Genomic DNA, 23295 nt, shown 5'->3' with positions numbered 1-23295 from the left:
ATGGATACCAATGGAGTCTATTCAGTGGAACAGAACAGAGAATCCAGAAATACACCCACACAAATATGCCCAACATATTTTTGACAAAGGTGCAAAAGCAATTCAATGGAAGAAAGGATGGTCTTTTCAATAAATGGTGCTAGAAAAATTAGACATTCATAAGCCAAAACAAACACAGAAGAATCTTGACATAAGTCTCACAGCTTATATAAAGACTAACTCAAAATGGATCATGAACTCAAACGTAAAACATAAAACTATAAAAACTTTTAAGGAAAAAAAAGACCCAGGAGAAAATCTTTGGCATCTGGGACTAGACAAAGACTTAACCCAAAGACATGATCCATTAAAAAATATTAATAAATTGGACTTCACCAAAATTAGAAACTTTTGCTCTGTGAAAGACTTTGATAAGAAAGTGAAAAGACAGGCTTTAGACTGGGAGAAAATATTTGCCTAAGGATTGCTATCTAGAATAAAGAAATCTCAAAACTCAACAGTAAAAAAAAACCCTCAAACAATCCAATTCAAAAATGGGCAAAAGACATGAACAGACATTTCACAAAGAAGACATTCAGATGGCAAATAAACACATGAAAAGATGTTCAACATTACTAGCCATTAGGGCAATGCATACTAAAACTACAGTGAGATGTCACTACACACCTATTAGAATGGTTAAAATTTTTTAAAATAGTGACAACATCAAATGCTGGCAAGGATGCAAGAACCTACATCACATATACATTGCTAGTGAGAATGTAAAATGGTACAGCCACTCCGGAAAACAATTTGGCAGTTTCTTAAAAAACAAAACATGCAATTACCAAACAATCCAGCAACTGTACTCCTGGGCATTTAGTCCAGAGAAATAAAGACTTACATTCACACAAAAACTTACACATGTAGTTTTATTCATAATGACCCAAACTGGAAACAACCCCAATGCCCTTCACGGGTGAATGGTTACATATAGTGTAGCACATTCATATGATGGAATACTATTCAGTTATAAAAAGGAATAACCATTAATATACACAACAACCTGAATAAATCTCCAGAGAACTATGGCAAGTGAAAAGGGCCACTCCTACAGGGTTACATACTGTATGATTCCATTTATCTAATATTTTTGAAATGACAAAATTATAGAAATAGAGAACAGATTGGTAATTGCAGAGGTTAAAGAGGAAACAGGTAGGAGGAAAGTTAGTGTAGCTATAAAAGACAAACATGGAAGATCCTTACAGTGATGTAAATGTTTTGTATCAATGTCAATATCCTGATTGTGACACTGTGCTTGAGTTTCACAGGATGTTACCATTGGGGGGAGCTGGGTAAAGGGAACGTGTGATCCCTTATTATTTATTACAACTGTACATGAATATACAATTATCACAAAATAAAAGAGCACATGTAAAGAATTATCACTTTTATAAAACTGCATATATTATATATATAATATCTACATATTAATAGAGAAATATCTGTAAATACATACAGAAAAGAGTATTATTGGTTATCTCTGTTGGTGAGATGATGGGTGATATTTCAATTTCTTCTTCATACATCCATGTACTACCAAAGTTTTTCAATGACTATGCTATACTAATACAAAAATGAAGCTATTTTCATTATGAAAAAGACAAGTAATACAGGCTCATTGCACAGACTTTTTTCCACTGAACATTTTACTGTACTAATTCTTTGAAATATCATTTAAAAAACTATTTAACATTCCATTACATTGATCTATCAATTTTACCATTTCTCTATTATGGGAACTTAAGGGTTGTTTCTAATTTCTTACTGTTAAAAAAAGCAATGAAATAGATTTCTTCTACCTGAATCTTCACATGCGTCTCTGATTACGCCCAAAGCTAGACCTCCAATCATGGAGTTACTGGCTTATAGAGTAACTATACTAGAACGCACTGAAAAGCGGCTTTTCTGAAAAACTATGAATTTATGTCCCCATCCTTGGTGCATTTATGTTTCACTCTGTCCCTGAGAGGTTGTCAGTGTTGTATTCACATTCCAAGCTCCACAGATGAAATGAGTAAGGAAAACAGACATGTTAACGTCATGGCATAATAAAGTCAACTTCATACCAGTCTTTTACTTTGCACAAGCTACTGTGTGCAGGTAGGTCTTGCTTACTCCTCTTCATTTCTCTTCACCTCCAGAAAGTTCAAACTTCTTAGCCTGACATCCGAAACCTGCCTCTTTCTGCCTCATTCACTTGGCTCCAGCCACTCTCACAATCTTGCTGCTCCTCAAACTCATTTCACACACCTCTGCCCAGTGCTCTTGTCTGGACATCCACAAGGCTCACCCCTCAGTGACTTCACGTCTTTGCTCAAATGTGCCCTATTGGGGGCCTTCCCATCCCATGCTGTGTAAATTAGCAACCCCCTTCTCCAGCCCCATCTGTATTTACTTGCTCTGTTTTTCTCCAGCAATGACAGAGTATACGTTTTTGATTATTTCCCCAACTTTTTCCGAAACTTAAAAAAAACTTTTTTAAACCCCTATACTCCAAGGCACTGTCATCCCAACTCATACAGACTGTAAGTTTTGTCTCCTTATGTTTACAGGAACCACCATCAGCTCTAGCACAAGTTATTTTTAGGACTTCCCTCCTACAACCTTTATACTGGTGTCCTTTCTCCATCTTGGCCTCCACCTATGCAAATACCCATGATCTAATCCTGTTCTTGGAGGAGCCCTTTTCACACTGCCCGAGCTCTGTGGGTCCAGATTACTGTTCCTTGCGTCTCTTCTCCACCACCCTTACAGCATCCAGTCTCTGCATCCTCTACATCAGCCAGATCAACAAAGATATAGTATAAACACAATAAGCTACTTCATACTAGGGTGTGTTTGATTCCAAAGGTCACTGAGAGAAAAGCAAATTTTTACAGTTTCTAGCTAGAAAAAGGAAGATGTAAAATGTATGATTTCTGTTCTGAAGACATTTCTGTTCCATTTATTTCTTCAAACTTTGGCAACTCTTTGATTTTGTCATAGTGTCTTCACCTGAATAGTCTTATTCTAGTTGAACATTATCTAAGAAGCACCTCCCTTCTATCTGTCACTCCATTCAGCAGCGACCTCCTGCCTCTGAACAGCAAAGGATGCCTCCTCCTGATACTCCTCCTTTCAAAGCAAGTTTTTTCTACCTCATTGAGTCTCTATTTCATATCGAATTTCAGCAGAGCCTGGCTTTCTCTCCTCAAGATGTATCTGAAAGCTCCCTCTTCCTTTCCACTTATTACGTCCACAGATTGTTTCCTAAGGTATTAGGAATCAGATCCATACAATCAGTCCCTATGAAAAACGTTTGCTATTAAATATTAGACAATTCAATTATTTTTATAAGAAGCTACTTTGAGATGAAAAATATAAAAAAGAGACCACCATTATGTTATTTAGTTTCCTCTGTCATTATGATAGGTAATGCAATGTGGTTTGCTTTCTTTGCCAGGTACATAGACTTTTTCCATGCTTGCAGTGGACTACAAACATATTTTTAATTTTTAATTTCACTTTTCCTTGAAGTATGAAATAAAGCAAGGCAGTGTATATCTAGTTTTAAAGAACTAGATATACACCTGTGCTATTCTGATGGTAGAATAAATAATTTTTAAAACAAATGGAGATACTTTTCTGTATTCTATACCAAAGCTTCCTGAGATACATTCAACTGCTCACAACCACAGGACGTGTGAAATATCCCCAAAGTATCAGAACCTTCCTCCAGCCCCATGAAAGACTACTCACCAGACTTCCTTGCTTTCAAAGCAATAACAGCTGCTAGCTCTCTCTGCACCTAATAAAATATTAGGGGGAAAAACCAAATTAGAATAAGAAAAATGTAGCTTTGTTTTTAGATATGCAACCAAAGTTAAGAGCTGTTGCATTAAGTTTGCTGCCATGTTTTTGTTTATTTGTTTTTAATAATATGGAAAAACCTCTGCATAGGAATTTTAGGCCAATCCTCAAAGAATCTGATGGACTTACTTTAAAAAGAAATTAAACAGTTGCCAGAATGTACACATTGGAAAACATTGGTACTTATGCCATGATGATGAGAAGTACCTCAAAAACATAACTGTGTAACATTCAGAAATAATGCAAATAAATTATTAAAACAGGCAAAATACTGTGGCAAAGATATTAAATATTCTTTATCTCTCAAAGATTCTAGTTTATACAGAAATTCTAGAAAAATTGAGGTAGGTGATCCTAGTTTAATTTGACCTCTGTTTGAATACAATGAAGGATCACTTGAGGCCTGACAGGTGTATAGCAACCATTTCAGATATTATGTTGCATAAAAGCAAGTGCTATCAACACACAGGGCAGGTGAAATGGGAATAGGCAAGATGACCTTTAATACCCTAAGTGCCTTAAACCTCACTTATTTGTCCAGATTTTTGCTTGCTCACTCTCTCTCTCTCTCACTCCCCCCAACACATATGCTTAAATCCTTTCTCAAAAACATTCTCAAAGAGGAACATAAAACAGAGACCAAAAAAGATAACCACAGTCACGTTCAAAGATAACATGGAAAAAAAAAGATAACACGGGGATAATGTTTGGGAAATCTATGTTTGATAGCAAATCTATGTTTGATAGCAATAAATTTCCATAATAAGCAAGCTCATTCCTCTTCAGGACACAATCTTTTAAGCTTAGAAGAGAGAGAGAGAGAGAGAGAGAGAGAGAGAGAGAGAGAGAGAGAGAGAGAGAGAGAGAGAGAGAGAGAGTGTGTGTGTGTGTGTGTGTGTGTGTGTGTGTGTGTGTGTGTGTGTGTGTGTGTGTGTGTGTGTGTGTGTGTTTGCAGGGGTGGTGATACTGAGTTTGGAAGGGTCCTGCAGCTTAATATGTTATACTAATGACATTTTTAAAGGCAGAGCATGAAAGCTCAAGGTTAAAGAAGATTTGCTATTGAAATCAATCTAATTTACATTGATGTACGTGAAGGCAAAAGTAGCCCAGTGAGTCACTGGGACTCTGTTTAGGACCAATTTCACAATGGCCAGGGTACCATCATCCCTGAAGAAGGCAGCTTCCCCCCCATACTGCTTTACTGCCGTGCTTTCCCTGGCTGGCCAGTATGAATGCCATTCAAAAGGGTATATATGCTCCTGATTTAACTGATTCGTCGATTCCTTAAGACTTTCTCAGGAAAATTATATTGTAATCAGAAGATAATCCGTCCCTCTCTAACCGTGGGAGTCTGAGATCCAAAAATGCTCATGAGTAGAAGAATTTATAGTTGAAGAACTTATGGGGGAAAAGAGAGCTGGGGGAGATAGGAGTGATGATTAATCAGAGGAAAGCCTTTATAAATACTTGTATGTGTAGTAATAAAACAGCAACTAAATAAAATATAAATTAGTGCCTATTTTATATATTTGAAATTACGTGTAAGGTTTATCGTAGTAACAGCATCTCTCTTCTGAATTTCCCTCTGTTACAGTGTCACAAATGTTTGTGGGTAGACAAAGATGCAGATTAGAAACACTCACTGGGACCTTGTGGATGGCTTCCTGATTTTATGAGCTTCTAGGGAAGACTCCACTGTGGCTCAGAGACAGGAAAAAGGCACAGATGGAAGAGGATGCAGAACGTGGATCACTTAATTTGCATACAGAGGATCAAAGACTGTCTTCTCCACCCTCCATCAGTTTTCCATACTTAATATTCTCGTCATGAGAGCTTCAGTTTTTCTTTCTCAAATTAGAAATAAGGCTCAAAATAGAAACAGCTCAGAAAAGGAAACTGTTATATTCCCAAAACTGTATAAAACTACATCTTTTCAAAGATCTGGTACAGAAAGAAAGGGAGAAAGGGGATGAGAAAGAAACCAACATAGCACTTTTGGGGGAACCAAGAAGATGAGAGATGAGCAGCGAGAAAGACAAGAACTTCACAGTTAAATTTACAAGGAACCTAAGCTTTTTCTTTTATTGTATTTTTCCACATAAAGTAAATGAGATTACTCTACTGGAGTACACTACATCCCCTGAACATTTGCAGTCAGGGAAGACATAAAAGTGTTATGTTTCTGCCCCCGAGGGAAACTGTTCCTGACCAAAACCCCAAGGGTAGGTTTATTCTTCCTCCAAAACACAACGGGGGAAGAACAGACCAAGCAAAACACAAACTGGGTAAGATCCCATTAGAGGCTCCTATAGCATCTTCCCGGCACTTCTTTTTTTTTTAAACACACTAGCAATGATGTAATTCATCATTTTCAATTGTGACTAATGCCTGTCTTCTGGGCAGAAGCTCCTCCAAGGCTTTTCATCACACTATCCAGGGCCATCAACACCCATTCACTGACGCACAGGAGGCGGATGCAGAGGTAACCTTAAGAGAACAGAGACAGAACCTAGGGGAGAGAAAAAGCTGCCTGAGGAAGGACAAGGAAAATCCAAAGGGAAGGCACTCCGCAGTAAGAAGGGACTCGCAGCAGAAATCTTCAGAACATATTAGAACGTATTAGAAGGACTCAAAGCCTCCTTTAGCAAATAATTGTTAGGTTTATACTGAAAACTAAAACTTTGAACAACTGCAGAAACAGGGACTAGAATTTTCTTTAAGCACTAATAAGGGACCTGTTGGCACTGAAAAAGAAATATAACACTCCAACACCGGTCAAGTCTTCAGGTGTCTGAAATTCTGGCCCACATTTTGATAACAAGCCAGAGCAAAAACCATCCTGCTAAGATGCTCCTGGATTCCTAACATTCAGGAACTGGTTAAGATAATAAATATGTGTTGCTTTAAACCATTAAATTTGGCAGTAGTTTGTTACGCTGAAAAGTCTTTTAGAGATGATTATTTTTTCTACTTGATCTACTTGTGTTGTTGGTTAACGTAAGTTTCTCTCAACATGACAGAAATGGAACCCTCTTCTCAGATCAGTTTCCAAAAAATGTATACATATAGAGCCAAGAGCCATGTTCTGACATTCACCATTGTTTTTATTTAATGCGGGTGCTAAACCACTGCCTAGGAAATTAGAAGAAACGCATTCTTCTTAATCTGACAGGAAGTTCATTATTACACTGGTCTTCCCTATTACAAGCCTTCCCTACTATCATCTGAACCCTTGAGGCTAGATGTATTCCAGAATTCAACATTTTATATAGTTCAGAAAGGTACCCTATCTAGGGCACACCCTCAGTGAGGTCTTGGGCAGTAACTTATAATAAGAAATCAGACACATTAATATTTCTGCGGGGACACATTAAAGGCAGGAGCCCACTGTGTCCCCCTTTGCCTGGCAAAGTAATAAAGCTATCCTTTTCTATTTCACCCCCCGCCAAAAAAAAAATTTCTGCAATGAAATGTATGATTATTCATACCAAATGGGATAAAGACAGACTAGGAAAGGCCTCAGGATTTTCTACTAAATATATTCAGTTTAGGTTAGATTTTTGCCACCAAGTAAGTTATGAAACCCTATTCTTTTTCAGGGCTTTTATATTTCAGAGCTGTCAATAATGGATTGTAAACCTCTATTAATTTTACACTAAAAGTTTCTCTCCATCTTTTCCTCCTGTATCTTCTTGTCAAATACCTATGTAGTCTACCAAGAAATGCTTTCTTTAAATAGCTTGGATTTTCATCTATTTCAAACCTGACTGCACATGAGAATCACTTGGGGAGCTTTAAAAAAACAATTGATACCTGGGCCCCAACTAAATCAGAATCTCTGGGGAAGAGGTCCAGCCAACAGTATTTGCTGCTGCTGTTGTTTCCATGTTCCCTAAGTGATTCTATCTAGGTTGTATCCAGGGTTGAGAAGCACTGCTCTATTTAATAAGATGTCTTAGTTTCCCCAAGACTCAACCTTTTAATCTTATAATCATTTCAACTGACAATCAATCTTTACTTTTTATTTTGTTCTCCTCTAATTTAATTCATTTGTAAAGGAACATGGCCTTCACTGTGTTTTAGGTATTAAATTATGATATAATCCAATCAAATGATAAGATTCAGTTACTACATCAGCAGTTTGACAGACACGATCTACTCAAGCACAAGGAAAATTGCAAGGGAGCTTTTTAAGAAGCTTAAACTTTAAAACATAGTTTACTCAATATAAAAAGAACCATATAACTCAAAACACATCTGCAGCTTAGGGTATATTTGCTCTTGTGAATACTTAAAGAGAGGATAATTAAGGGACTGATAAAACACATCTCTAATTTTTCTCTCTCCTCTGGGTACCCACCAGCAATTTTAAAATGTTTTAAAATGCTGAAATGTTTTGGCTTTCTATCTTCAATAACCAGCAGGACTGTTCACAAAATAGCCCTGAAATTCAACAAGAATCAGAGCCAGTCTTAGTTCCAGTATTTTGTCTTTTTTCTCTGGCACTTTATAGTGCCTTCAGCCTCAAAATACAAATGCTCGAAAAGCTGTTTTGCATCAGTACAAGACTCAAGAGGCAACAGAAAGTGTCAAATGCAAACCCTGAGTGCCAGGGATCACGTCCATGGGAGAGGTTAACTGAGAAGACATGGCAGGCTTCCTGGAGGAACAGACCCTTGAAAACCAAGTGTGAAGCTGGATGGAAAGTCAGCAAAGGTCATTGTGGGAGGACAGATCAACAGTGGCAAAAGTCTTACCTAACCAAAGGGCCATTCTTATAAACTAATTTTAAATAGGATCATGAATTCACAAATTCCCTAAAGGTTTTTAGTAAATCTATTAATCTTAGAAACATTTAAATGTTGATACTATGATAGAAATGTTTTTAAAACACAGAACCCATTTTCTCAATTACCTAAATTAAATGTAAGAAGAAACATAAGCCAATACTCTTCCCTGTTTTATTCCCAAATATACTTACTTTTAAAACACTATAAAATCTTAAGATAGTATGGACTTGAAGAATTTTAGAAAAATAAATAAATATGCTTCTTAAAGCCAGCAACGTACTTTTGGATAAGACACAAACTGAGCAGTGATGGTGGCTAGACTTCTGTTCTATGAGGGAATAACCATGGGCTCAGTGACAATTTTCTTTGTTCCTTGGAGGCCTGTTTTCCTATTTCCAAGTTCATTATTTTGTTCTGAAGAGTTAATATTGCCACAAGAATGACACATGGATAATCTTGTGATTACCTGTTAATGTCAACCAATAATTAGAAAATTAAGAAAGTTATTTATTTATCTGTCTAGACAGTACTGCTCTCCATCTAATAGTTTACTTAACAAATAGTTCTTTTCCTAATAATTGCTCTCGCCATATCGAAGATGTGTTTGCTAAGCATGCTGGAATGATAAAATATGCTTATGCTTATTCATCTATTTCAAGGCTATTAGGGATATTTTTTAAATTTCATATAGACATTGTTGAATACATACAGATATGCCTATTCATTTTATTATAACTTAGACAACAGCTGACCATTCAAAGACTAATACATATATAGAAGTGTCCTGAAACTAACAAAATAAAGTGGAATAAAGTCCTACACGTAGGTTTTTTAAGTCTGCTACACATACACACATCTACTATGAGACAGATTCTCACATGAAAAAGATGTGATAATTTTTAGTTGATCATAAGCATGGTATAAGTTAACAATGGAAACGTGATTATTTAGAAGTGGATAACAATGTTTTTAGGAATATTACTAAAATAACATTCAGGTCAGCAAAAAATGATGGACTCCAGAGAAATCAACATCTGGATTGTATTTGGTTTGAAGTACCATTTGTTTAGGTTTATGAGGAGTCGAGAGCATCCAAAGGAGAACAACCACAGGGTGGTCACCTCCTTGCAGACAGTGAGATGGATGTGGCAGTCTTCATCTACCTTGTCCTCTCCGCAGGGTGTGGCAGGTTACCCATCCCCCTCTTCCTGACCACTGGGATTCCATGACACCATATGCTCCAGGCTTTTCTCTTTTCTCTTGGACTGCTACTTCTCTTCTCCCAAGGCTTCCCTTTCCTCTGTCTTGGTTTTGATGATCCTCAGTGATCTACCCTTAGCCCTCTAGACCTTCTTCTCTTTCTGTTCATTCTCTCTAGGCAACCTCATTTACTCACAGGGCTTCAATTATATCTCCACCTCCAGGGCCCGAAAGTCTCATATCCATCCACCTCCAAGACCTAAATGTCCCACTAGCAGCTCAAACTCAACATTTCCAAATGTGAAGTCACTGTCTTACCACTTTCCTCCACCCCATAAATCTGCTCCATGGCCCATACCCCCAGTCAGTGAATGGTACCACCATGTACCCAGGGTCTCAAGCCAAGAAGTGAGGTATCCTTGATTTAGCTCAGCCCACCATCTTCTCCCAACTCAGACCGCTGTCTCTCATTTATCTCGCTTCATACCACATCATATATTATATAAGATATAATCTTGTATCTCTCGCTAAAAAACTCTTCAAAGACTTCCCATGACACCATGACAGAGTCCAAAGTCTAATATTGCATATATAGTATTCTTTTCATCTGGTCTTCAGTATCATCTATTTCCATACCTCTTCTTAAAATCCATGTCTTTAAAAAAAAAAAAAAAATCCATGTTCCAGCCTTAGTAAAATAGAACACTTGCAATTCTGTGAACGCGCCATGGTCTTTCTTTGCTCTGAGACTTTCCGTGTGCTCTTCTGTCTGGAATGCCTCCCCGCCTCCCCACTCTGTGTGGCTGTCACTTACTCGTCCTTCAGGTCCCAACCTAGCTGTCGTCTTCTCATGAGTCCCCCACGTCCCCCAATGGAGTGAAGTCCTCCCTGTTTATTCTCTGATAGCATTCTATATGTACCTCAGTTGTAGCACTATCACATGCTAGTGAAATCTCCTCTTTAGCTGAGGGTCTCCAACAGTAGACTGCAAGCCCACTGAAATACACTCCTTTATTCATCATTCTGACCATGACTCCCAGTACCACTCCTGACACGTATTTGTGATCAGGAATGCAAGTCAAGTGTTTGCAGTTGCTGCTGAGAACAGAAGACTTAGGGGGAGCATGATCATTAGCTTCAAATATTTGAAAGGCTGAGGCTAAAATTCAGAACAATGGAGAGAAGCTGCAGAAAGGCATGTTTTAGCCCTACGAACTTGCAAATAATCAGAGCTATCACAGTGGAAATGGTCTACTATGTGAAGTTCAACAGAAGATGCTTTATAAGGGAAGGTAGATATCAGAAGCACCCCGACCAAGGATTTGTTCTAAAGATTTGTTTTATGACTGCCTCCTATCCAAATCATCCACTATAAAAAGAGAACAAGCATGAGCCTCCTGGGAGAAGCCGTATCTGTCAGCCTGCAGTTGAACAGTTGGTGATGTTATAGCAATCTAATCTACCCAACAGAGATAGAGGGAGTGCAAATCTTAACAAACAGACGAAAAATAACTGTTGGAGTCCATTCCTTACTCTGGAAATCTCCTAAATTTCATGGCACAAAGAACAGGGGAAACTATAGATGTACTGGCTGAATGAAATCTGAAAAGAGCAAGCAAATGACACTGACATCTTTTCAAAAGAGCGGCTATATCTGCTCCTTCAGCCTTCAAAGCTGCTCTTACAATTCTTGATATAGCAATTTCCCCAAAGCCCTAACTGCTGATCAACATGAATTTTTTGACAAACAAAAATTTCATATATATGAAATGTGTTTTAAGAAAACAAGTATACATTGGACATTCTGGGTTTTGCTATAACAATGAAATAAAACATTGATTATGAGTACATCATTAAATTTTTTAAAATTTTTTGTCTCAAGTTATTTTTTTCCATTTTCTGGTAAGACCAGAGTATTTTCAAACTATGTCACATTTAAATGATTCTTCAATAGATTTACATGATATAATTTATTTAACAAAGTATCTTTAAAGACAATATAATTTGCAAACTCATGTCTTAGTATGTCTTTTATTTCATATTATATGTCATTCCTTACATGTCTTTTCTCAGTCATCGCGCTCTTTGGAACTAAGTTTCTCAACTGTACCAAAAGTATAAGTTCAACACTAGACATTCTAGGGATCTTCTACGGTAAGGATCTCCCATCTGTAGGGGTAGGTCCTATAGAACCTTGCAGGGATGTTATATTAGAAACTCTTGCGTTGGCATGAATCCAGATCAACTATGACCCTTTCCAACTAGAAAGTCTATCTACAAAAACTGTTAACATAGGAGGGCTTCCTGGAAGAACAAGATTCAGAACGCAAGATCCAAAAGCTTAAAACAGGACTAGGAAATCTCCTATGCCAACCTTGAGAGAAATTCTGGGATTCTGGTTGTTGAGGCTGAATCACAGCTCTCCACCCCACAGCATAGGACTGCTGTGAACATTAAATGAGTTAATACCTATACAACATCTGGGAATGGTGCCTGAAACAGTAAGCACTATCTGAGTGTTAGCTATCATCGTCACATTACTGTAATACAGTTGAGCTTAACAATAAATTATAAGAGCAAAGTCCAATCTCTAGTTGCTTTAGTATTTCCTATCTTTAAGACCCTTCTTCCCACCTAAACTGTGAACTCCCTGACAACCAGTAATGCTTCTGCGTATAATATTCCACCTACATGGCCCCTGCATTGTAACTGGCATAAAAGGGACTGATATGTTTCACCGAAAAGTTGTGAACTGCGCCCACAGTGCTTGTACTTCTAAAAGCTTTAAAAATAAGCTTTTAGGTTTCCACAGAATTCCGAAGCTTTTACAGATGTGTGAAAGACAGACTTTAGTTTTAGAAATTCACTTTGAAACTTCAGCGGGATCAACTGACTAGCTGTGGCCTGGCAGCTTTTGACATCTGAGACATAACTGCTGTTTAATGAATCAAGGGATTGCAGATATGTATTCAACAAGGAGTGTGTATTAAGTTGGTATTTCTGCCATAGCAAATCACTACCCGTTTAGCAGCTTAAGAAAGAAGACATCCATTTATCATCTCATATTTCCATAGGTCAGGAGTCAAGGGACAGCACAGCTCAACTGGGTCCTCTGCTTAGAGACTCATGAGGCCAAAAACCAAGGCATGGGCAGTTCTGTGTTCCCTACTGGAGGCTTTGGGAGAGAATTAAATTCCAAGCGCATCCAGGTTGTTGGCAGAATCTGGCTCCTGCTTCTGTAGGACTGAGGTACCCATTCTACCTACCACAGAATGACAACACAGATCCTCAGAGCCCTCCTGAAAAACTAGCCCTCAACACCTTTTTTAGGGTTTTATAGTAACATGTTAATAGAGTCCAGTCCTGGAACATGATTTAACTGGTGTACTATCTTTCCCAGGGCACACCTCTGAGTTCACACAATGGAACCCGAAGACTTGAGAACCAGTCTGAATAAATTTCTAAATTCCTAAACCATGCAGCCATGTTTACACTATTTAATGATTCCTAATGGGTTAAAAATTAAAACGCTGTTTAATATAACTTCATAGGTTTCATTTTGTAAAATTCTTCAAATAAGAAGGGAACTCTATATACTACTATACATAAAATGCATAACTAATGAGAACCTACTGTGTAGCACAGGGAACTCAATGCTCTGTGGTTACCTAAATGGGAAGGAAATCTAAAAAAGAGTGGATATATGTATATGTATAACTGATTCACTTTGCTGTACAGCAGAAACTAACACAACATTGTAAAGCAACTATATTCCAATTAAAAAAAAAAAAAGGGAATGCTATAATCAAATCCCAAACAAAACCGGTTGAGACCTATTCAGTAACTACGAAGTATTTTAAGTGAAAATAATATAGACAATTGCTTTTTGAACCCTAAATTATTATTTTTAATTAATGTGGATTCTTAATACTTCCTGTCTCAAATGCTTTATCTCTCCAATGCAAATGACAGTACACTCTGCTATCGAGGCTGAAATGTGACAGTGCATGAAAAGCATGAGCAGAATGCCTGCACAAGGTAAGAACTCAACAAAAATCACCCATTCTTTGCCTTTTACCCAGATCTCACTTGGTCTTCTTAACAACAAGCTAATAAATTAACATCCGCGAGCAAGTTTCCTCAATAATTTTCCCACATAGAAGTTCACCTCTGGGACTTCCCTGGTGGTGCATTGATTAAGAATCTGCCTGCCAACGCAGGGGACATGGGTTCGATCTCTGGCCCGGGAAGATCCCACATGCCGCGGAGCAACTAAGCCTGTGAGCCACAGCTACTGAGCCTGCGCTCTAGAGCCCTCGAGCCACAACTACTGAGCCCATGCGCCACAACTACTGAAGTCCATGCGCCTAGAGCCCGTGCTCCCCAACCACTGAGCCCACGCACTGCAACTACTTAAGCCCACACGCTCTAGGGCCCGCGTGCCACAACTACAGAGCCTGTGTGCTGCAACAACTGAAGCCTGTGCGCCTAGAGCCTGTGCTCTGCAACAAGAGAAGCCACTGCAATGAGAAGCCCGTGCACCGCAACAAAGAGTAGCCCCCGCTCACTGCAAGTAGAGAAAGACTGCACGCAGCAACGAAGACCCAGCGCAGCCAAAAAAAAAAAAAAGTTCATCTCTGTGTTGTTTACAATAGAAAAGATGGAAAATAACCACAATGTTCAAAAATCAGGGGATGATAAATCCATGGAACGGGGTACTATGAACCCCTACAAATGTTGTAGGAGGTAATGTTAACACTGAAAATATATTAAGTGAAAAGCACAGACCACCAAATAAAAGGGTCATTTTTTTTTTACACATTTTACAAAAAATATACACGCAAGAAAAATAACCTAGAAAGTAACAACACTAAAGTGTTAATAAAGAGTTATTTCTAAGTGGTTTCATTCTGGGCATCTTTTTTATTCTGGAATTTTAAAAAGTTATTAAGTCTTTATATTCAAGTTAATCCAAATGTCAGATAAATTTTTAAAATTTGCAAAGTATAATCCACAGTAATGACAACTCACTACCAAATTTACCACCCTTTTCACACTTACAAATATAGGAATAGAATTCATCCAATTTCTACCCAGTATCCACATAAAATTTCCTTATATTCTGATTTTTACAACAACATAAAATAACAAACTAATTTAAAATCTACCTTATTCCATCACCACCAAAAACTCAAGTAGTTTTCACTTTTTTATATGCCTCCTGGTCCTGCTTCACATATGGACATACTATTTAAAGCTATGCCATTGCGTTAGGTATGCAAAATTACATTTCATCTAAGCAGCAATAAGAAGTTCTATTTTAAACAAATGCACAAAGAAGAAACCCAACATGAAATATTCATGGATCACCTTTTAAAGCTCCTTCCACCTCCCTCAGATAGGGTTTCACAGGAACACTTCACAAACCCATAACTGCGAATATACAACTTTTTTTGACTTTCTAATTTTTTAAACTGAATATAGTTGATTTACAATGTTGTGTTAGTTTCAGGTATACAGAAAAGTGATTCACTTTATATATTTTTTTTTCCAGATTTTTCCCTTGTTTATATACAAACTGATAGCTAAATGATCTATTTCTATTCCTTGTCAATTAAAAATGCTTATGTTTTCTATGTGTATTACAGGTAAAAATTATTATCTCCATCTTGGGAACAGATACCCAAAGACCATAATATACTGTGTATGTACACACACACACACACACACACACACACACACACACACACACACACACACACACACACACACTTCTTCCCCTATTGACAAGGGATTCATCAAGACACGTTTCATTCTTGAATGGGTTCTGCACACTGACATCTTTCTGAACTAATGCTTTTAAATAAATGCCCCTACACTGGGTTCACTGCAGTAGGCAAAAGACATGTACTATGCTGTTCACCAAAACCAGCTTGACAAGGCTACAGTTAAATTAGGTCACCACATGATCTGGGCATGTGCAGATGGTTTCTTTGGAAGTAGAGACAATAACTTAATAACTATTTTAAAAAGTTGTGTGCATGTACATCTGTATCTTTCAGTATTTAGGGATCTATTCCCAGGATGAAGAAAATCACTTTTATGTATGATAGACATAGAACATATTAAGCCTTTTTTATTGACAAAGGAGAGAAAAATACCATTCAGCTATCTGTTCACATGTTGACAGTCATGGGCTTTGTGGCATGTTACTGTGAGATCCTCCCTGAGGGAAACTGAAGGAGCTTTAACCAGCTCTCCAAGTGGTCCTAGAGACTTAAAAATCCACGGCCAAAGGCACCTTGAACACTGTAACGGCTGATCAGGGTACTTCTAAAGCACAACGAGGGAAGGTACTAACAAGCCCCACGGCTTCTTATGAATACCAAGAACAAGGAATACTACACCAAGAATGTGCTACAAGTCCTCTGGGGCCTTCTTAATGCTCTTTGAAACCAGAGCTGTCTTCCAGGGCCTCACCCGACACTTTCTCAAAACTCAATCTACCCGGCCCTTCCCCAAATCACATAGTAGCTCTGAAGCCACTGGAAGGGCTGGAGCCAGGCTACAATTCCACGTAAGAATTTTATGTTCCCTAAAGACAAGAAATATAAGATGTTCACAATCCTGTGGCGGCCAGAGAGAAGGTTAGTCATTCCCTGGCGGAGTCACTTTTATTCTCTTAACAAACATGCTCACTCAAGTCTGTGATAGACTTAGAAAATGGAGATTAACTACACTGCTTCTCCATTCCTCAGAAAGGAAGAGGCAGATAGCCAGGAAAAAGGGTGAGTGGAAATTAGTATTTCAGCATTTAAAAAAACCGCATTTCTAAATGTGGCAAAATTCATCACTGGATTTTGCTCATCAGGCACTCAATGCGACAGATTCTCCCCACTTTCCCTAAGATTATTTCTAGACCTAACTAACTTGATGTATCACCTCTTAAATAAGTCTCCAAAATTCTAACTCTTTAAAGATTCGGCAAAACTCAAATCCCATGCTATTTCTGCTTCCTGAACTGGTACCAATGTGAACGTTTCCAATCAAAAAAAGCTGTCACCGTTATCTTCAGATACTATTGTTCAACAAGGAATTTCTCCAATGTATCAACCCAACTTGTAGATTTATCAAGAACAAACTAAAGGAATCCTAGCCACCTTACACGCTTCCTGACCCAGAAAGGGTGTAGACAGAGTCCTGTGACAGACACACCTTAAAGAAAATGGTGGAAGGTTCAGGTGAATGATTAGACATGGCAAAGGAGAGGAGTTTTAAATGAGTGAAAGCAAAATATGAGAACAGGCACGTGAGAGGAATGAGATAGTTGACAAGACAGAGAATCTTGGAAAGTTGGGGTCTTTGAGTTTCCTAGTATCATGCTTTTGGTGATACAAGACAATTGGTTGTTCATTAAGACTCAGGTCCTTGGGCCTCCGTGAAAAGTATTTCCCAAGAGAATTCTATCTAAGGAAAAGATGACATGGGAGAAGAATCAGAGGCCCAGGGTAAGTGCAGGTCTTAGTTAATGAGAATAAAATCAGATCCTTTTTACCTGTAAAGCAGGATCCCACATAGGGAAAAAATGAGAAGATGACTTTTACCAGAAAGAATGCTAGGAAGCCTGAGAGAACAAGTTCATGGTTGATGTGAAAACTGATGGAGTTACATCCAACTTCTGGACACTGAGCAGGGAAAAACCTTTCTGCGAAGTTGACAACGTGCTGCAGTTATAACCACCTCTTTTTTTTTCCCTAGAGAGGTGCAAAAAAAAAAAAAAAAAAAAATTCCATAGCAGATCTCTTTTTCTCTAACACTTTCACCAAAAGTTATATATCTTAGTATGGCTATTGGCTTATTGGGGCTTCATCTGCTTCAAGATCTTCTAGAACTTACAGCAGTCACCCCATTTATAATTTGAGTTTGATTGCTCAGTGGTATTTCTCAGAGGAGTGATAACATACCCTATGAGAAGGAATTTGGAAAATACCACTAGGAGCATCAAACGCAGAGGTTCTACATTAAAGTTTGATGAGCTGAAGAAAATGAACAACAGGATAGAGCAGAAACGTACCAACAGAGAAATCTGAACTCTGAAAATTATCAACTACATCAGCTTTGAGAAAGAATATGAGGGTGTAACAGTGTCTAGTTAAATGTCTCCCGAGTATTAGATTCTGTTCTCATCCACACTGACCTCTCTTCCTAACTTCTGTATACTTGATTTGTCATTTGAATTCATCTCTCAAGATATGGCCACAAACTCTTCGCTACTACCACCGCCAGGTTCGCGTTTATTGTAGACACTCAGCGCTGTTCTCTTCTACCATCCGAGTGATGGCTGACTTTGCTGGACCAAGTAGCACAGAGGACCACGCCACATGCCCTACCCCCGTCCTTTTATAAACGAAAACTCATATAACCATGCCATCAAACAAGCATCTAATATGTAAAATTCACAACTTAGCCTAACTCACATCACCTCAGCGGTTTGACTGTGTGAATAAAAACCATGAATTTCACTCAGATGTTTGTGTTTTCTTATCTCTACAACTTCCATCAAGAAAATTTAGCCCGAAGTAACAGAAATAGCCCAACATGGTTTGTTTAGGATGTTGATTTTAAGGAAGCATGAGCTAGAAGTCCAGAATCAGTTTTCATCTCCTATTTAAGGATGCCCATGTTTCCACCTCCTGTCTTTGGATGATGCCCAAGTACTTCTCAGTTCTTCAAAATGCCTCAAAGTTTAGCTTATTTCCTAAATTTACATCCTAAGAACTATGACTTTGAAAGCAATATTTCATTCATTATAAATTCTTCCCTATGTCTAGTTTATCCTGGATTGTAAAACAACTATATAAAATCTATGTCATCAATTCTGAACACTCCTTTTGGCATATACACTGGGAGAATTCATGTTTAAAAATAAAATAAAATAATGCTCAGAACTTCAAGGATAGGAACTGGGAGACTATGTCATCCAAGGGCCCTTCTTGGTCTGCCAGCTTTATCAGACTAACAGAGACTCATAGGAAATGAAGAAGAGAAGATTTTCAAGTTAACAAAATGTGGAAGGTCAGAAGATATTAAAAAGGAAGCTAAGACGTTAAGGCAGACACCATATGTACCGCAGGGAAAGCCAGACGATTTTCAGATAATAATGCCCAGAGTGTTTCTGTAGACTGTACATAATGGAAGGAGTCTATTATAGCCATGTCCTTTTTCCTTAAGCTGAAAACTTCTTACAAAGTTTTCTTCTTTAGGTTTTCAGATGTCAGGCGCTTGGGAGGGTGGCTCTTTCCTGAAACTCACCAGAAATGTACCTGGAACATTTTTATTGTCCATGTTTGTGTACATTTAACAGCTGTAAATCTGACTGAATTATCAAGACGTTTTTATTTCTATACACGTTGTCTTCTCATGTTCCTTTAATATGAAAACTCACTAGTGTTTTCTTCCAGGGTAGAATTTTAGGTATTATTTTTTTACATGACAGGACCTTTCTCTTGATGAACCTGAGACTAAGAAATAAACTATTTAAAAATGAGGATTTTTTTTTTTAAAAGATAGCAACATACAAAACCCTCAAGTTTGAGTAAAAAGAGGTGAATATACAGGGCAGTACAGTAAACTCTATTGCGGGAAACTGCTGCCCCCTTTCCAGTGCCTCCTAATTACACAAACCTTTTGAAAAGCACTTTAACAAGTCTGCATTACAGACGTCACTTCTGCTTTCCTTTAATGCATTTAAGGGTCATGCTAGATGACAACTGTTACTTGACTGATGTATGCAAACATCTCCCTTCCTACATGGTGTTAACAGCTAGGTAACAAAGTTTTCATACCAAAGCCAACAGGAATAACTATATCGTGAAGCGGTGAAGCACAACAGTCCCTTCATAAACGCTTATACAATGAACAGAGGAATTTTAGAACTTAGATATTGTCTAGTCCAGCACTCAATTTGGCCAAGGTCATAGTGTTGGAAGAACTAAGAATCAAGGTCCACGTTCTCAGTTCAAAGACAGTTTCACTATTCCAGGCCGATCAGCCATCAATTAAGACGTGAATTTTTCTCCTCTGCCCTTTATTCTCATTCCTACTCTAGCACCTTACCTCAGTTTACTCAGTCTTTTAGCTTGGAGATTTTTTCTAGTAAGATTACCTCAACCAGATACATAGCTGACACTTTGCTGACCACCCTCCTTTTTAGAGGCTTTCTTGAATTTGACTTTCATGGTATAAACCATTCAGTATTTCCACCTCTCACCGTCCTCTCATCTCCCTACTGCCCTCTTATCATGGGTGCTGCCCAAGATGCCATCTTCCACTATGCTCTTCAATCGACAACCTGGACTGGTTCCCATAGCTCTAGCCCTGACCTTTCTGAGTTCCAGATTCACGTCTCCAGGTATTTCCCGAATATTTTTACATCCTTGTGTCCTCAAACTCAGTGTGTCCAAAATGATGTCATCTCTCCTTCCACGCATTTTACTCAGCTTCCTAAGAGTATTATCGCTTTTCCATTCAAGTTCAGAACTTCGGTGATCTGACTCCTCCTCTACATGTACCTGTCCTACTGAGTTTTAAAAACTTCTTTATGCTCCTTTTTGAACTCATTTTTCTTTTGGTTCCCCCCAAAAACCTCCAGAAACTATAATAGGTTTTCATCAGCCTCTCAACCAGTCTCCCCGTCTCCAACTCATCTTCTTGTTTCTTAAATGTCTGCTTCATCATGTTAATCTGTTGTTCAAAAAGTCTTTCACTTTTCTCTATTAGGTGCTTCCTCTGTAACCAGAGGGGTCTACTATTTTCCCACTGTATTTTCCCATTCCTCTGCCTGCACACAATAAATCCTACAGCTAGAGTACACATCCTTTGTCACCTGTTCACATCCTGATTGCCTTCAATGATGGTTCAAGTCCCATCTCTTCAATGAAGCTCTCTGCTACGGTTCTTGGACTTACTACCTATACACCAAGATTTTTGATGCTCAATTGCCAGCTGTTTTATAGGTTAACTTTTTAATGTGCCTATCTTCCTGGTACAGCTGTAGGAACCACATCGTACCTGTCTGCTGCTTCTGAAACTTACCTAATAACTGTATTACGTTAACAAAAAATGAGGTGTAGTAGTTAAGAGAACATGATTAGGAAGCAGAAAATTCTACGTTTAGATCCTGGCTTTGTTCCTTTCTAGATGGGTGACTTTGGGCAAGTTACCTAACCTCTAGAAGCTTTCATGTCTGTAAAACAGAGATAACGCCACTTATTTCACAGGGCTGTTGTGAAGTGTAATGTGTGTGTGTATGTGTATATGTACACACACACACACACACACACACAATGTTTAACATAGTATTTGGTCTGTAGTGAGTGGTTTTTTTTAAACAGATGGCTGTTAACAATTTTGCACATAACAGGCACTCCTCTTTGGTCAATGTTTTAAACTGCAAAGGTCATGTTAAATATTTTTTCATAACACGTTGTCAAGATTTCATTTCATGTGAAGTTTTATACCACTGAGCACTGTATTTAGCCAAAAGTTACTTTTCTAAGCTACATTCCAGAAGAGTAGGAAAGACAGCTTTTAACTTTCAAGCTATGCCCAGATGCCAAGACTCGGTGTACCAACTGTGTAAGATCAGTTTCATTCCACATATATAACCCAAGCCAGCATGACTTTCAGCAAGCATTGCTTAAAGAATGCAGTTAAAGAAGAATTCAAGAATCTTTGGGAAGGCTAGAAAAGTTTCCAGAAAGCCCAGCCAATGGATAAAGATTTTGTGAGACAGGATTGCTGGAGCCTGTCAAAAACCGGAGCTCCATGATTAGAGGCCATGGCCACCTTTTTCTAGGAAGAAGGGGATAAGCTTTCCTTCAACCAACAAGTCAACTACCGACTCTAATTAATGGCTTTAAAAGACATAATGAAAATGTTGCAATCTACTACATTTAAAAACTGAGGACTTGATCTTTTGTTGGTTGAGGTGATCTTTTTTTTCCTAATGAAACATACAGTCTTTTCTCCTTTGTGCAGCAGGTCACAACTTGCCCTAGGTTAAGTCATACTGTATTAAAAAAAAAAAAAAAAAAAAATCCTCCACTAAGGTTCCAGGAACTTTCCACCAAGAGCATCTATGATCCTGCAGGAGAGGCTGCATCAGAGTAGAACAAGTTAATGCCATTGACTCCTTCTGCCTTGACTTGGGCCTCCCACAGTGATGAGCAGCCACAGGGCAAGTGTCTCTCTACACCACTACCCAGACTGCCACCTTCCAAAGACCCCTCATTATTTCTGCACCCCTGGGCAGGGAAATCACATGGCCTTACCGCAGACGTTAGACGGCAAAGAATTTCATCGCTGCTCTCTTCTGAGTCTTCAATTTTCTGATGAGATCTTTGAAAAACAAAGAATAAATTACTCTTCAGCTTTGGTTGTTCAAATTTATTCACCAAGTGATGGGGAATACATGGTAAATAATAGCATTATTGCTTAATACATTGGTGAAAGTGCCCATGCGAGTAACACGGTGACAATAATGCCATAGGAACACAGCTCTGTTGCAGCCCAACTGTTCCTTCGAAATCAATTAGCAAGAACGTCTTTCCCATACATCAGTTAAATCCTGAGGGCTGCGTACTGCTCTCCAAATGATAGCACAGAATAACCCTGACACACCAGATTTACAAACACGGGCATGCACAGAGCACAAGTGGACGGTGAATGTAACGTAAAGTACTGACATTCCCGCTCAGTCTAAATGAAATCCAGATTCCAAAAATATGAAACATGAATTTTCCACTACATCTGAGTTTCAGCCCAAACAGATTTATTATGAAATGGTCTATTATAAGCCTAATACTGTGATAGGAATTATGTTCAATACAATAGCAGAAGCACTTTGGTCTTTTTTACGAGACCACAGCCCAGTTGAGAAGAAAATTATGCATGTGTTAAATAACTAAGGAGACATACAACATAATACACAGTATAAGATCAGTGTGTTTAGAAAAATCATCTTTCTAATGTAATTCATGAAAAATTTTCACCACACGAATGTACATGCTAACATAAAAAATTATCTACTTCAGACAAATCTTATAAAATTACATTTTTTTCCTGACTTGGTCAAAGGAAAAAAACATTGACTAATGCCAACTGAATATATGTAATTGTCTCCCAGATCTATTTCCACAAGCAATTCCTTTCAACACCTGTGGACTGGGGGGGGATTGGTGGTAATTGCCTTGCAGAGCGGCGGTATGGCACTGGCAGCTCAGTGATTGATTTCAGTCTCGGGAACTGCAGTGGGCCAGCTGGAGCGCAAGCCTCACGGGGCACGAGGGCTTCTCCTGGCTCTTAAGACAGCTAGGAAGATGCTCTTTAAGAAAAGAAAAGCCAGTCGTAT

General features: G+C 38.3%; 1 protein-coding gene across 10 annotated transcripts in view; it reads right to left on the bottom strand.

Annotated features, from left to right (window-relative positions):
• The window catches only part of RAPGEF5 (Rap guanine nucleotide exchange factor 5), a 224964-nt gene that overhangs the window by 140003 nt on the left and 61666 nt on the right, over window positions 1-23295 (bottom strand). For all 10 annotated transcript variants that reach the window (XR_014266740.1, XR_014266741.1, XR_014266742.1 and 7 more), the window contains 2 exons: window positions 22217-22283; window positions 3784-3832 (listed from right to left, as the gene is read on the bottom strand). Coding sequence is in view for 7 of the 10 variants with exons in the window: in XM_082472678.1 (XP_082328804.1) it covers window positions 3784-3832; window positions 22217-22283 (116 nt within the window). In the remaining 3 variants the exon portion in view is untranslated. The remainder of the gene's footprint in view (window positions 1-3783; window positions 3833-22216; window positions 22284-23295) is intronic.

Source organism: Balaenoptera physalus (assembly GCF_965194825.1).
Source record: "Balaenoptera physalus genome assembly, chromosome: 8".
Lineage (NCBI taxonomy): Eukaryota > Metazoa > Chordata > Mammalia > Artiodactyla > Balaenopteridae > Balaenoptera > Balaenoptera physalus.
Note: the sequence above shows the minus strand (reverse complement) of the source record. Positions and strands in the feature narration are given on the sequence as shown.